The sequence below is a fragment of the Lactuca virosa genome, chromosome 8 (genome assembly GCF_052849685.1).
Source record: "Lactuca virosa cultivar CGN04683 chromosome 8, Lactuca_virosa_CGN04683_v6, whole genome shotgun sequence".
Taxonomy (NCBI): domain Eukaryota; kingdom Viridiplantae; phylum Streptophyta; class Magnoliopsida; order Asterales; family Asteraceae; genus Lactuca; species Lactuca virosa.
In genome coordinates, this window is record NC_136433.1 from 111048996 (window position 1) to 111064292 (window position 15297).

The 15297-nt window shown below is 32.8% G+C and overlaps 2 protein-coding genes across 3 annotated transcripts; both read left to right on the forward strand.

Annotated features, from left to right (window-relative positions):
- The first annotated feature begins 583 nt into the window (after nt 1-583).
- On the forward strand, nt 584-5506 carry EMB2730 (Ribonuclease II/R family protein). Its single transcript, XM_079067953.1, has 14 exons — nt 584-941; nt 1825-1984; nt 2075-2188; nt 2275-2352; nt 2420-2551; nt 2665-2886; nt 3271-3453; nt 3535-3597; nt 3670-3776; nt 3842-3991; nt 4067-4226; nt 4306-4701; nt 4779-5003; nt 5105-5506. The coding sequence occupies exons 1-14, from the start codon at nt 673-675 to the stop codon at nt 5237-5239; spliced, it is 2394 nt and encodes a 797-aa protein (XP_078924079.1). The 5' UTR covers nt 584-672; the 3' UTR covers nt 5240-5506.
- A 6262-nt stretch (nt 5507-11768) lies between these two features.
- On the forward strand, nt 11769-14763 carry UNE7 (Core-2/I-branching beta-1,6-N-acetylglucosaminyltransferase family protein). Of its 2 annotated transcripts, XM_079067987.1 has the most exons (4): nt 11771-12413; nt 12546-12621; nt 13089-13204; nt 13913-14763. In XM_079067987.1, the coding sequence occupies exons 1-4, from the start codon at nt 11903-11905 to the stop codon at nt 14437-14439; spliced, it is 1230 nt and encodes a 409-aa protein (XP_078924113.1). In that variant the 5' UTR covers nt 11771-11902; the 3' UTR covers nt 14440-14763. The 2 variants fall into 2 exon arrangements, with proteins under 2 accessions (XP_078924114.1, XP_078924113.1); XM_079067988.1 differs by lacking the exon at nt 13089-13204 and having other exon boundaries at nt 11769-12413; nt 13913-14114.
- The last annotated feature ends 534 nt before the right edge of the window (nt 14764-15297 follow it).

The window sequence follows — 15297 nt, forward strand, 5'->3', positions numbered from 1 at the left end:
AATTGATATCTTAAGAATGTTTTTTTCCACTAAAACTCAAATTATGGTGTTAACACTAAAAATACAAACACACACATATTAGTTTTTGTTGAAAAAATAACTGGTAGCTGATAAACTATTTTATAAAGTATTAATATTAATAAAAAATAGTTGATAAAGTATTTTATGACTTTACGAAACAACAATAAACTAGCCTATAAATTAATTTATTTTTACTTAACAATATCTTAAAGTAAAAAAAAAAAGATACCGACAACACCGCTTTATGTTAAAGTGCAATATTATATCAAATTTTTAATAAAATGTTATGTCCTAAGCATTCAACTTGACAATTATATAAATAAAAACTGATAACCAAGTTTCATATTAAATTATTATAAATTATGAAAGAATATATAATTACCATCCTTTAGATAAAAAATAAATTTGGGTATATGTATCTATAAAAATTGATAATTACGTTGAATGCAAATAATCCAACCTCTAATATGATTATTTTATCTGCGACCCGGTCCGTCGTCGGGTTTATTTTCGGACGTTGCTGAAAGGTCCGACTCGCTCCTTCGGCTCTTTCCGGTTTGCCCCATACCCATTCAAGCTTTATCAACAAGACGAAAACCGGAACCAACACTCCAGGCTCTGCTCCTCGTTGTCAACCTTCCATGCTCAAACATGGTAGTCCGAACGGTGAATTCAATTTCACTTCTCATGTCCTCCTCTTCGCCATCGCCCCTGCCATTGGTAGCGTTCCGATACCACCAAATTCGAGCTTTTCAGTATATGCAATTCTCTCGTTTTTCAATTTGTAAGCCGATAGTGTTCGGGTGTCATAACATAAAAGGCGGTCGCAGTAGAAGCTATTCCGCCCAAAGTTTCGTAGATACCGTGCTTGAAGAGTTTGAAGCCTTACGCTGGCGGAGGACAGTTCGTGCCAGTAACAAGTACATCTCCTCTCTTATATCATTATGAATTTCAAATTGTCTTCAATTGAGTGTGTTTTGGTATGATGCATACCGAGTAGTCACATGTCTTGCAAATTGTTGCCATATATGCTTTACTTGCCTACTCCCCCTTTCCCCTATAATTGATGACATTTTCTTCTTCCTTCTCAAAAGCTATAGGTTAGCTAAATCGTTTTGTGCTTTGATCCATAGCAGTGACTGTGTGCGGAGCATGAGCCATACCATGCCATTTTCCAAATGTATAGACAATGATAGTATTAAAGATAATAAGTAAATATATATAAAAAAGGTATCATATCATTCACCAATCACAAATATATATTTCATCATCCCCATCATTGAGCCATGAAAGAGACATCTTTGAAAAATGTTTTTTTTTTTCTTTTTTTCTTTTCAATCTATCTTGCTGCCAAGGTACCAGACCAATTTTCATCCTTGTTGTCAAGTTAGAACTTGGAAGGTATCTTAACCATTTCCCACATCAAACCATCAGTAGCATGTTTGCTGCTAATGTCTAGATTAGCAATCCAGTCATATCAATTGTCAATATTATCTAAAGCAAGTTGGTCAAGCATATGATTAATGTACCATGTCCACTATTGCAATGCAATTTACAAATGCTATAGTTAGATTAATGTATATAATTTGTGTGGCTTTGATAGGCATGGAGCAAACTTTTTTGGTCCATGTCCATGCCTTCAAGTCAAAAAATCTTTTCGTATCTACAAACTTCCTTTAGCATGGTGATCATTTCTACCTTGTGATTTGTGAAATCCCTACATAGTCATCTGGGAGTTTACATTACTGAAATTGACTTGAATACATGTTGGTCTATCATGTGCATTATCCAATCACTTTTCAGATCAGTATTAACAAGCAGTAAAGAGCTTGTTGATGATAAATTGCGGAAGCAAGTACTGCAGAAAGGACTGCTGCTAGAGTTTAAGAAAGATTCTGAAAGGATATTGCTTGCAGTAACTCAGAAACCTGATGGAAGGAAGAACTGGATAGTCTCTGATCAGGTCTTTATAGAAACAGACAAACAGTTACTGCAACATGTTGAATATTAGGTGTTAAGAGTTAAGACTTGTTTTCTGGTTTATAACATGCAGAATGGTGTTACAACTTCCATTAAACCACAGCAGATCACTTATATAGTTCCAGGTGTTGATAATTTCAACACCACAGAGATATCAGACTTTAATCAGAGAGCTCAGAATAACTTGGTTGGTTCTTGCTGAATTTGATACAAGTATACAACGACTATGATGTATGCCCCTATGACTTATGGATATTATGTAATTTGTTGCAGGATCCTGCACTCCTTGAATTTGCATGGATTGAGCTTCTTGAAACAAACAAGTCGGTAACAGTTGAAGAATTGGCTGAGGTATGTGTGCTTGAATGTGATGTTTGACTTTCAAAGTCTCTCCATTGACCATTTCACATTCTTACAGATGATTTTTGGCAGTGCTGCACCTGTTGAGAGCTATTGTGCACATCTGTTGCTATCAAGAGATGAAATTTATTTCACTGTGCTTGACAGTAGAGGTCCTTCTTCTGTTTATGGTCCTCGGACAACTGCTCAGGTATGCCTTCTGATCGATTTTCGCATTGTATATAATGTTATTGTTATTTCTTCTGATGTCTGTTTAATTATATTGACTGATTGAAACTGAGTTTGATTGGCTAAAAAATGTAGGTAGAAGAAATTAGGCGTAGATTGGTTGCCAAGGAGGCAGCCGATAAGGAATTTGTTGAGTTTCTAGAGTTACTAAAATCTGCAAAAGCGATGCCTCCACGTGGCAAACCGTCTAAATGTTCTTGGAAAGTTGATGAGAGAATTTGGCACAGGATCGAGTCTCTTGAGGCTTTTGCTATAGATGCTTGTAAAGATGATGGCCAAAGGAATATTGCGGGAACGGTAATTTTCTATCATATATCTATTTCATATCAGTGTTGTATTAGCATTCAGTCACATCCCCGTAATGGGGTTAAAGACTTTATTAATGATTACCTACTCAAGGTATCACTTTCATGAATCATCTCATAGTGGGTTTAGTGTTTTAATCACCTAAACCCAACTACCCGCTTACCCATCTTTGAATGTCTTTAACTAATCGAAGAACACACTTTCAGACAACCAGCATCACACATACTCTACTTTTTCTCAATACCTGTACACAAAACGACATAAAAATCCAACAACTTATTATTAGCATGAAAGACTATAAAATAATAAATTCTTAAAAGTTTGGGTGTTACATAGACAAAAAAAGGCAATGTGGAGTCTTGTGTTTTTTATCAGATCCTGAAGGCAATGGGGTTAGCAAAGACAGCTGCTGCAGCAGTAAATCTCCTCATAGATATTGGATATTTCCCAGTACATGTTAATCTTGATCTCCTGAAATTCAGCATACGTACTGATTTTCCAGATAAGATATTGTCAGCTGCTGAAAAGCTTCTTCTAGAATCACCTGATCCAGACAAGGTACATTTGCTTCTTATTTCAAGCTATAATGTTGAACATCATCATGAATCTAATATATTAACTGCTAAATGTTGATGGTAGGACGATAGGATAGATCTGACACATCTGAAAGTATACGCAATAGATGTGGATGAAGCAGATGAGGTTAAGATGCTTTCATCATTTTAATTTAATTAAGATCTACTACCAGTATCTGAAATGACAAAAAATTTACAGCTTGATGATGCACTGAGTGCAACAAAGTTACAAGATGGGCGTATCAAAGTCTGGATACATGTTGCTGATGCATCTAGCTTTGTTCAGCCAGGAAGCATGATCGACAGGTACATTTACTTGTCTACATAAAAATTATTTAAACTTTAATCATCTAATGTTTGTTACACTTTAGAGAAGCATTACAAAGAGGAACGTCAGTTTTTTTACCAACTGCCACCTATCCAATGTTCCCTGAGAAACTTGCCATGGAAGGAATGAGCTTGAAACAAGGAACAAATTGCAGGGCTGTTTCTGTATCAGTTGTTTTGCATTCTGATGGCAGGTAATAAAACAATTTAAATTTCAGTTCATTTATATGTATATATTTTTGTGATCTTACTACAATGCTTGATAACAGCATTGCAGAGTACACAGTAAATAATTCAATTATTAGACCAACTTATATGTTAACATACGAGAGTGCATCCGAGCTTCTTCATTTAAATCTTGAAGAAGAGTTGGAACTCAGGACTCTTTCTGAAGCCGCAAGTCTACGTCTTCAATGGCGACGAGGACAGGTTTGGTCATTTGTATGTACTGGTATAATTTTATTTTACAAAATATTTACAATTATGAAAACTATAAAATGATTTATAGGGTGCAATCGAGACGGGGTCATTGGAACCTAGAATAAAAGTGGAAAATCCAGATGATCCAGAACCATCGATTCGATTATATGTGGAAGACCAAACGGACCCCGCAATGAGACTTGTTTCTGAGATGATGATACTTTGTGGGGAAGCTTTAGCCAGATTTGGTTCCTGTAACAAGATCCCTTTACCCTACAGGGGCCAGCCCCAATCAAATATCGACATGTCAGCATTTGATCATCTTCCGGAAGGCCCGGTCCGAAACTCTGCTATCATCAAAATCATGCGTGCTGCTGAAATGGATTACAGAAAGGCCATACGCCATGGGATTTTAGGGATCCCTGGTTATGTCCAGTTTACGTCTCCCATTCGTAGATATATGGACCTTCTTGCTCATTATCAGGTAAAATAATTATTTTTGAAACCTAATTGAGGATATTTTTTATGTCACTAATTTTTAAAAATGTGTGTTGTATGTAGGTGAAGGCGTTTCTGAGAGGTGATGGTATTCCGTTTACAGCTGGACAACTGGAAGGGATGGCTGCATCGGTGAACATGAATGCTAGAATAGCAAAGAAGTTGTTTGGTAGCAGCTTACGTTATTGGATTCTACAATATTTGAGACAGCAACCCAAACAAAGAAAGTATCGCGCCTTGATCCTTAAATTTGTCAAAGATCGGAATGCAATTTTACTGCTTTTGGAGGTAAAGCAACCAAACATTTAATAAAGTATTATTGTTCCAATTCACAAATAATAAAATTAAATAATTTATTTGGTTGCATACTACTATTATGATTTATGCAGGTTGGGTTTCAGGCATCTACATGGGTGTCAATAGGGTCACATGTTGGGGATGAGGTGCAGGTTAGGGTTGAAGAAGCTCATCCACGTGATGACATCATCGTGTTAAAGGAAGTTGTGCAGCGAGCCACATCATGAGATGAGATGGATCTTTTTACAACATAAGTATGCGATTACCTTAAGTCAATAACAACTTGTTCTTGCAGTTTTGACTCCACACGGAAACAGTTTATAATAGAAATCTCAGGTCAAATGGCCAAAGTAAAGCCCAGGTATAATGTATATCTCACTTTATCAACTTGCATATTACATGATTGATGTATATTTATTTGTCTGTAGCGGTAGCATAATTTCTATATATGTTTTTGTTCATATAATAAAATTGGATTTAGTTTAACAAGCAAAGTTTTGGTCTGTTAAATAGACAATTATTGTTTGTGGCTTTATTCAGTCTAATGAAGATACATCTTTTAGGAATACTCCAAGTATGACAAGTAACAAAAGCATTTCAAATTACATTTTCATTAGGGTGCTATGTTTATGTGACTATGTCTATGTTGGTTTCAGCTGGTATTGTCATCTATTTTAAGAAAATGTAACAAGATTCTTGTGTCTTTGGATTTACAAGTTGAATGAGCAAATTTTGTAAAATATTATACATTTGTGTCAATTTCTATTTTAATGGGGATTTATCTTTTTATTTACGATTTTTTATTTATATTAAAAAAAAACTTCATAATATTAAATACAAAATTAAAGAGGGATGAGGCACCTGGGCCAATGACCATCCTCCTTTTTCGTTACCCATTTGTTCTGTCCAATATCTTAAGTTGGTGGATGGCACAATGCTACGTAGACGTTAGAATTAAAGCCATGTACGTCATAAGTCATAACTCATACGTCCTACATGCTGCATTTATACATAATTTTTTAATAACCAAACTATTAACTCTTACAAAAATACATCAATTAGTCGTTATATACTTCAATAAAACATGTACATAAAACAACTTCTAATTATTATTATTATTATTGTTATTATTTTTATTTTAAGCATTAATTGACATAAATAAGAGGACACTGGGTTTAGGTCATAAATGGATTGACATGTTTAATTCAACGAATTGAAAATTAATATCTAACCCAACTGATTAAGTAAATATTTTGAGAATTACAAACCACAAACCTAACCCAACTTTTTTGGTAAATGGGACTTGTTTGTTGTTTTTCCAACTCAACCTATTAAATAAATACGTTGAACTTGGGTTAATTTATTTAAATTTTCAAAAAAACCCCTTAAAATCAAATAATCTTTTAGATAAAATAACACATTAGCCCTATTATGTATTACATATTTGTCCATTCAGTCCCTTAAGTTATTTTCGTGCCTTTTAAGGAAACAAAGTTATTAGTGACCTGTATTTTTAGTCCATCTACCTTTAGTAGTCAGTTTCTTGTTCCAATTATGCATTTTTCCATTTCAAAGTCAAATCAAATTGTAAAAGTCTAAATCACGGGCATGTAAAAGGGGAAAACGTTGTTGGACTGTATTGACTTCTGCAGTTGAGACTATCGATTTCTGCAATTGAATATCTCTGATCGTACCTTGGATTTGTTAGTGGAGTCACTGAGAGGAAGGGAGGTGAAGGAGGCGGACAATGAGATTATCAGGTTCCGATTTTGCCAAAAACCAAAAAACCCTTATCATTGATCCATAACAAGTTCAGTTCTAAGATACATCATATTACAACTTGTAAACAATTATGCCAACAAACAAAACCTAACTGAGCATTAAGCAAATCTTTATGTTCCGATTTTGTCTTACCACCTCCTTCGAGTAAATCTTCAGGCTCCAATTTTGGATTACCACTTCCCTCAAGGTTTGATTTTGGACTTCAACATCATGCCCACGATTTTCAGCCTCATCAACCCACAAAAGAAACCCAGTCCTAGGTCCCTGCAGATTTCACTACCATTAATTAGCAAAATTAGGTTAGAATTAAAAAAACCTAAATTTTTCTTGAGAACCATGTACCATATTCGGGCAAGCATACTCTCTTTAGCTAAAGCACCTGCCCTACAAGCCCGCTGAAACCAGCAACAACAAATGCCTTAAATTCCTGCGAGTGCTCAACTACCTTACACCCATCAACTAACATGTTTGGCCCGGTTCCGTTGGGACCGAAGCACATATATTCTTTGTGAAATCTTTATCCTAATCGTATTTTTAGAAAAAAAAAATATTTCCACAGACTTCAATGTCCTCATTTGGACCAATTAGCATATCCTCTACGGCGTCATCAATTATGATGCTCATGGGTTTGTCCCTCATGGAGAGAAGGTTATGTCTGTTTGAAGACTTTCTCATTAATGATATCTTTGAAATTGTTTCACCAAAAGAAAAAAAAACGGTTTGGACACATCGATTTTTACCCCGCCAATGAAATTGGCCTTCAAAGCCTCTAAAAAGCTTTTCAAATGGAGTTCGCCAACACAAGCAACAACATGTTCCCTAGACTCTTCAACTGTGTAACCAACAATAGGATCCGACTTGGCGAGACACTATAAGCCTTTCACGAGTTTGGGGAGATCGGATGTGACCTTACACTGACTGCAACACGTACAAATCGACCATATAAAATTTCATGATGCAAATCGGGTATGCCTCAGCTTCTCTCTTATTTGTTATAGTTTCACTTTTTGTGATAATTTGATCCAAATCGCTAAACGCAGCTTTGTTTCCGTATGGAACATTTTTTACGATTTCTTGCTTTTCCCCATGCAGATAACAATTTTCTCCACAATAATAAGAGAGAAATCATTGTCTTTCGCAACAACATAATTAGAACCCAAGATCATGGCCTTCAAAACGGTTAAAACCCGACCGAGATGCCAGAATCTACCCTTGGCGTCAGACCTGACCTAATACACCTGGGTGATTTGGGCTAAAGCCTAGGGTACCATAGAATAAAGGTCATAAATTTAATCCAACAATAAATACTATGTATATTATTTTGGCCTAAAATTTTATTCCAATAACTTTAGTCCAATAAGTTTAGTCGATATTCGGTATCACAATCAACTGAAGCACCTCAAGATCTACATCGCCAAATCGGTAAATCCAATCGAACATATTGAAAAATGCACGTTGTAGAGATCAAGGAGCCCTCTAAGGATCTTTTTAATCGATTTCCGACTCAATCGATCACCTTTAGTCCTTAGTATTGTGATTTTTGATTTTTATGTGTTGTCAAGTTGGACTTCGATTTTTGATATTGTGAGTTCATTTTTTTTAATCTGAAGTAAACCTTCAAGGGCACCAAAAGTGACAAGGTTTTGAGGTTTTCTGTTTTTTGATTTCTCTTATTTTGGTTCTTATTTATCTCTAAACCTACTGTCATCAATCACCATATATTCATCTTTTATCTAATTTTTGTGGTTTGTTTCAGGAGTTGGATTGTTTCCTATTGGGGTTACATTATAATTGATCGAACATGTTGGAGTTCGATAAGGTCACGACATCCGATTTCTCTGTTATTTATTGAGGTATTAGTTTTATAAAATTGAAGCTATATTAATTTTCTGAATTCTGAAATTATAAGTTTTCTGATTTATTGTGAGTGATTATTGATATTATGATTGTAAAGAAAGTGTATCTTTTTACATGATTATAATTTACAAATAGTACTCTTTTTAGACGATGTGAATTTACCCGAATATTATGGTTATTTTTGTGCTATTTCAATCTTAACTTGGAAAGAGTTGTAGTTTATTAAAATTCTAGTATGTGGTATTTTCTTTTTTACTTGGATCTTTTTGGGCACAAAGTGTTCTCTATGGCAGTTCCTTGGTGCAGCTCTATGTGGTGTAGGTCCGACATTTATGTCATATTTCTTCTATAACGTATGGATTTTATATATTTATTTGTTGTGCAGTACCATGTCACTTGTATGAAAGACCATGGGAGGACCATGCCAAGAAGACCATGTGAGGACCATGACAACCGTACGTAAGACTGTGGGAGGACCATAACAATTAAGACTCCATGAAGACTGCAACAATGAGTGATTGTAAGACTGTAGGAGGACCATAACATTCACACGTTCTGTATTGATATGTATGTTGTATGTATGTTGATAAGTCGATGTTAGAGCGCATAACTTTATGTGATGCATTATATGTATGGTGGAATATGTGGTATACTGGGCCACTGGGGAACTCACTAAACTTTATGCTGCAAGTTGTTCGTGAAAAGAGCTCGGCGGGATTGTATATACACATCAAATATATTGATTCTGCTACTTTTGTAAATTGACTCTGATAACTCCATGATTTCAAGTAAATGAATGTCACTCAATGTTTTTTAAATTAAAGGTTTTAATCGGTAAATCTTATTCTTGATAGAAAATCTCTTTGTAATTTTTGGGACGTTACATGAATCAACATCTAACTTAGGCATTGGAGAGTTATATTATGGTTCATCCCACGGTATCGCTTTCTAACCTAGCATTTGTCTATTTTTTGCAACGTGCCTTCCCGATTGTGCATTAGAAAATGACCTTCTCGATTGACTAACATCCATCCGGAAGGCTACGTAGTAACAATAATATAAATCGATACCCTTATTTTTATATTCAACCGAATTAATATAAAATTGTTGCAGGAACCACTACCACCGTTCTCTACCCCTCTCCAACTTTTTGATTGTTTCTCTACTTTCAGTTAACGGGTCGATAGATTTTACTGGTAGCTTTAAGTTTACTTTTCGTCTATGGTCCAACACGCTCCGTCACGATAACCCCACCCAATAAACAAGCTTCATCAACCCGTTATTACCATTATTAAGTTGGACACACGTGTATTTGGATCCTGGATTCGACATTGTTGCCAACCATAATAATCATTAAAAACGTTAAAATTAACACTTGAAAGAAAATTTATGTTTTTTTAAAATAATTTAACAATAAAACTGTAATATATATGCATGTAAATGAACGGAAAATTAGAGTACAATTGTATGTAAATAATAGAAAACATTCACTTAGAAAACTACTTTTTTAGTTAACTAAAGGGGTATTTGCATTAAAATATTTAAGGGTGTTTTTTTTTTAAATATGGTTTTATCTCATTTTTGATGCCTTGAAAATGGAACTTTGCAAGTTTTTTTTTATTCTGTTTTTGACATTTTTTTATATTATCACATGTTCAATGTTATCATGAAGTCAAATTCGCTAGAAAACCTTTAAGTTTATAAATTTTTTTTATGTTTTTACCTTAAGATTTTTTTTTTCATATTATACTTATAAATACATATTTTTAGAAGTATAAATACATTTTTAGAAATATTAATATGTTTTTTCAATGTATAAATACATATTTTTATATTTATAGAAGTATAAATGTATTTTTTATAAACATAAGTATATAATTTTACTTTTTTTAGAAGCATAAATACCTAATTTTATGTTTTTTTAGAAGTATAAATGCATATTTTTAAGTATTTAAAAGTTTAAATATGTATTTTTATGTTTTTAGAAGTATAAATATTTTTTTATAAACACGTTTTCTATTGATATATTTCTAAATATGTATTTATACTTTTAAATAACATATTATTTTTTTTAAAATTATTTATACTTCTAAAAAACATAAAAGTACAATTTTATATTCTAAAAATGTATTTATACTTCTAAATACGAATATATATATATATATATATATATATATATATATATATATATATATATATATATATATATATATATATATATTTCTTACTTAAAAAGTATTTTTACGTTTAAATCCATATAAATAGGCAAAAAAAATGTATATAAAGAAATAGCATTTAAAAAAAATATATATAATTACCATGTTTAATTAAACAATTTTTTGTGTATAAATTTTTTTTTGCATGATTACCTATAATATAAAGAAAAAATACTTAAGATAGAAACGTAAATAAATTACAAAATTAATGGTCCTTTTACGAATTTTATTTAATGTTACTTGTTTTAACGCATAAAAAATGATTTTACGTGATTGGTTGACAAATCAATTAACTTTGCATGAAATACTAATATTCGATTTTTTTTCAAGACATGCTTGTAAAAGAGTCGTGTTTATGTATCTTATGCATTTAAAATTGTCAAATTACCCAAACCTTTTGGAGTTAAAATGTATATGTCATTTTAATTTAGTGATTAGCTTTCTTGTACAACATCAAGTCGATTGTGTTTTATAAAAATAGGTGAACTTTTAACTTTTAAATGGTTTGCAATAAACGATTTTAGAGTTAGCAATGAGTCTTAAACATGAAATATGGTTAGAGATAAATTGACTAACTTCTTTCAAACAATTTTAAATCGTTGGTTATTGGTTTACGTGATGTTTTAAAGTAATTATCTTTGTTCAAAATCCAATTCATACAATTAGAATTTGATATTATAAAATATGTGATCATATTTAGGATGGTTAAAATTTTTACACTTTGTCACCGAAGATCGTTTTTTCATTGAGTTTTTTGAATTCTATATTAATATATTTGAACTAAAGATTATAATATCTCCAATAATAATTTTATCGTATTCATAAAAATAATTTGTAGGCTGGCTGTAACACCCAACTTTGAGAGTGACTTTTCCTTGTTCATATTTAAGTTTAACCCCCTTCCAATGGACGCAACACACCAACTCATCTGCACTCTTTCATCTTTGTTCATATTTAACCTCCAACTACAGCCATCTACTTCATCTTAACCAACAACTCTTTGTTGGAGATCGATCTCCTGGATCTCAAACTAAAATGGGTTTGAAGTTATTCCTAATTTCCTTCATTCTCATATCACTTTTCTTCACAATGCTCTACATATCCACCTACTCAACTTCATTTGATATCAACATACTAAACCAATCATCAATCCCAACAACTCTCCTAATCCCCAAATCGATCAACAACACCAGGCCATACCCAGTTTCCTTCGCCTACTTGATCTCTGCATCCAAAGGCGATACTGCCAAGCTGAAACGAACGATTCAAGCGCTTTACCATCCGGGGAACTTGTACTTGATTCATTTGGAACGGGAAGCTACGGAAGATGAACATCGAGAGATTGCGAGATTCGTTAGGGATAATCATGTTTTCCAACTTGTGGGGAACGTTATGATTGTAGGGAAACCTAATAGAGTGACGTACAGAGGACCAACGATGCTTGCGACTACTTTGCACGCCATGTCGATGCTTTTGAGGATAGATGCACAGTGGGATTGGTTTATTAATCTCAGTGCTTCTGATTACCCTTTGGTCACTCAAGATGGTAAGGTGAGTACTTACATTATTTCTAGGGAATCAGGGTTTTGATTATCTCGAGATTATTCTCTTATTTATGAACATGTTGATGAATTAATTGTTGATTATGTTTTGTCGATTTTGTGATCGCCATTTTCAGATCTGATATCTGCCTTCTCGGTGCTGCCAAGACATCTCAATTTCATCCAGCACAGCAGTCGGTTGGGTTGGAAACTGTAAGATGCCATCATTTTCCATCTCTCCATTAAAATTACATTTCTCTTTTAAATTCTAGAAAAACGTAGTCGATTCTTGATTGTTGATTTTCGATCTTTTTTTTTTTATCGTAGTTGTTTTATAAACCATTTGATTACTTGTGTTAAATTACAAGAAAAGTCGATTCTTTTTCCAATTATAATACGGCTGAATGAGTAATTTAATTCTCTTTTCAACATATTATAATTGGGGAAGATAAGAAAAACACATGTCACATAAAGCCAAGAGGGCATTTGGATCGTACTTCTAAATTCAAAATCAGATAATTTGATACTCAACAAGCACCTGATAATGATATTATATTTATTTCAACAATCACAATCTGTTTTTCCCTTTGATAATTTAAATGCAATTAATTCCAAATCTTGATAAAAAAATGTACAAAGTGAATTAGTAATTGATCATTAAGTTGAATAATTATTTGCAGGAACAAGAGAGGGAAGCCAATAATGATCGACCCAGGTCTTTACAGTTCAAATAAATCAGAGATATGGTGGGTAATCAAGCAAAGAACTCTCCCCACTGCTTTCAAGTTGTATACAGGTTAATTTTTCTTTCATTTCTTCTTCAATTATGTTTCAAATCTTGATTTCATTTCATCAACGTGTTCAGTTTCTTTTAACTCCAATGCAAATCTTGAATTAATTTTGAGTTTGTGATGAGGAAATTTACATTGTTTTGGGGCGACAAAAAATGAGGCAATCCATGTGGGGGCCATGTAACATGCTATTTTGTAGGTGTACGTAATAACTTTAATGACATACCATGTGAACTTCTGAAAAAGCACCAAAATTTTCTTTAACTACCTTCCTCTTAAATCAAAGTGAAAAAAAAAAAAAAAAAGAGTCATCACATTTTCGTGTGTCTTAAAAGAAAAAGAAAAAAAAATCCTATGATTAGTGTTGTATCTAAAGATCTGTTGATCCATGGTAGGGTCAATTTTTTAGTACATAAAGTTCATGTATTTCCATAATTAAGCAACGACATAAAAAGGTTTTCGGAGAAATTAGGTATTGTGTTTACGTTAACATAAACTTAATTACGTTGTATTTGTTCATGTGTAAAATTGTCCAAAAACTTATCAACATACTTTCATTGATTTGTTTATTCTAGCATCCTACTTTCATTTCTTCCTATTACAACATTGTACTTTGAAATCTACCCTGTTATGTCATCCAAATATAAAACATTCTTCAAATATATGGCATAATAAAGGTCAGTATATAAATTAATATGTATATTATCATACAGGTTCAGCATGGACTATATTATCAAGATCATTTGCAGAATATTGCATAATGGGTTATGAAAACCTACCACGAACACTCCTACTTTACTACACGAATTTTGTTTCATCTCCAGAAGGATACTTTCAAACTGTTATATGCAACTCAAAAGAGTACAAGAACACGACAGTCAACCATGATCTTCATTACATCACATGGGACACTCCTCCAAAACAGCACCCAAGGTTGCTTGGACCCCGAGATTATAGAAAAATGGTTTTAAGTAATCGCCCTTTTGCAAGAAAATTCAAGCACAACAATGCAGTTCTTGATAGAATTGACCATGAAATACTCAAAAGAAGTCATCCTACTCATTTTTCTCATGGGGGTTGGTGTTTGAAGAGTGATGATGATGATAAGCATCAAAAGTGCTCAAGTTTTCATAACGATGGGTTTGGTGTTTTGAAGCCTGGGGCAGGTGGTAGAAGATTGGCAACATTGTTAAAAAAGTTGACTTCTAATCCCAATTTTAGTAGACACCAATGTAGATGAGGTTTATATTTGATGATATAATAAATCGCTTATAAATGTTATTCACGATTGTTAGTTAAGAGAATTTTGTTTGTAATGTAATATTCGAGTTCTTGGTTGAGAATTTGTTATTTTTTATAATGGGATTTAAAAAAAAAAAAAAAAAAAAGATGGTGATGATCAATGATCATGGCGGCGATGGCAATGGAAGTGGTGGTATGTTAATCTCCTGCAATGGAAGTGAGAAGTTTAACTACTTTGACTTGAATATTCTATACTAGGTTACAACCCGTGAGAACCACGGGTAAAAAATTTATATTATTAATAAGCGTTAAGTTTGTTTAACACTTTTTGTATTGATTATTTAAAATTAATATGAATATATATTTGTAAAAAAGTATATAAATTTGAATAGATGTTAAAGAGAAACACAATGAATAATATAAATTACAATGCTATATAAAAAAAATAAAATATTAAATAAATGTAATAAAAAAAATAAAAAAAACACAATTGTTTGAATTTAAAAACTACGAAGCATTTATAAATTTTTAAAAATTTCCTTATACACAACATTGGAAGTTTTGTTTGTAAGTCTACCATCCTTATCTAAAATTAACAATTTCAATCTTTCTCCACTTTGAACTCTAGATAAGGCAAAATACAACTCTCCATGTGAAAAACAGGATCTTTGAGATACAGACCAACCTTTGATAACGACTGCCCATGACTTTTATTAATTGTCATTGCAAAGCATACAACCAATGGAAATTGTCTTCTTTGAAATTTGAAGGGAATTTTTTTTTTCAGATGGACTTAAATACATTCTTGGAATAAAGGTTTGGTTTCCAATATTACTTTCAGATATGATAATTGCCT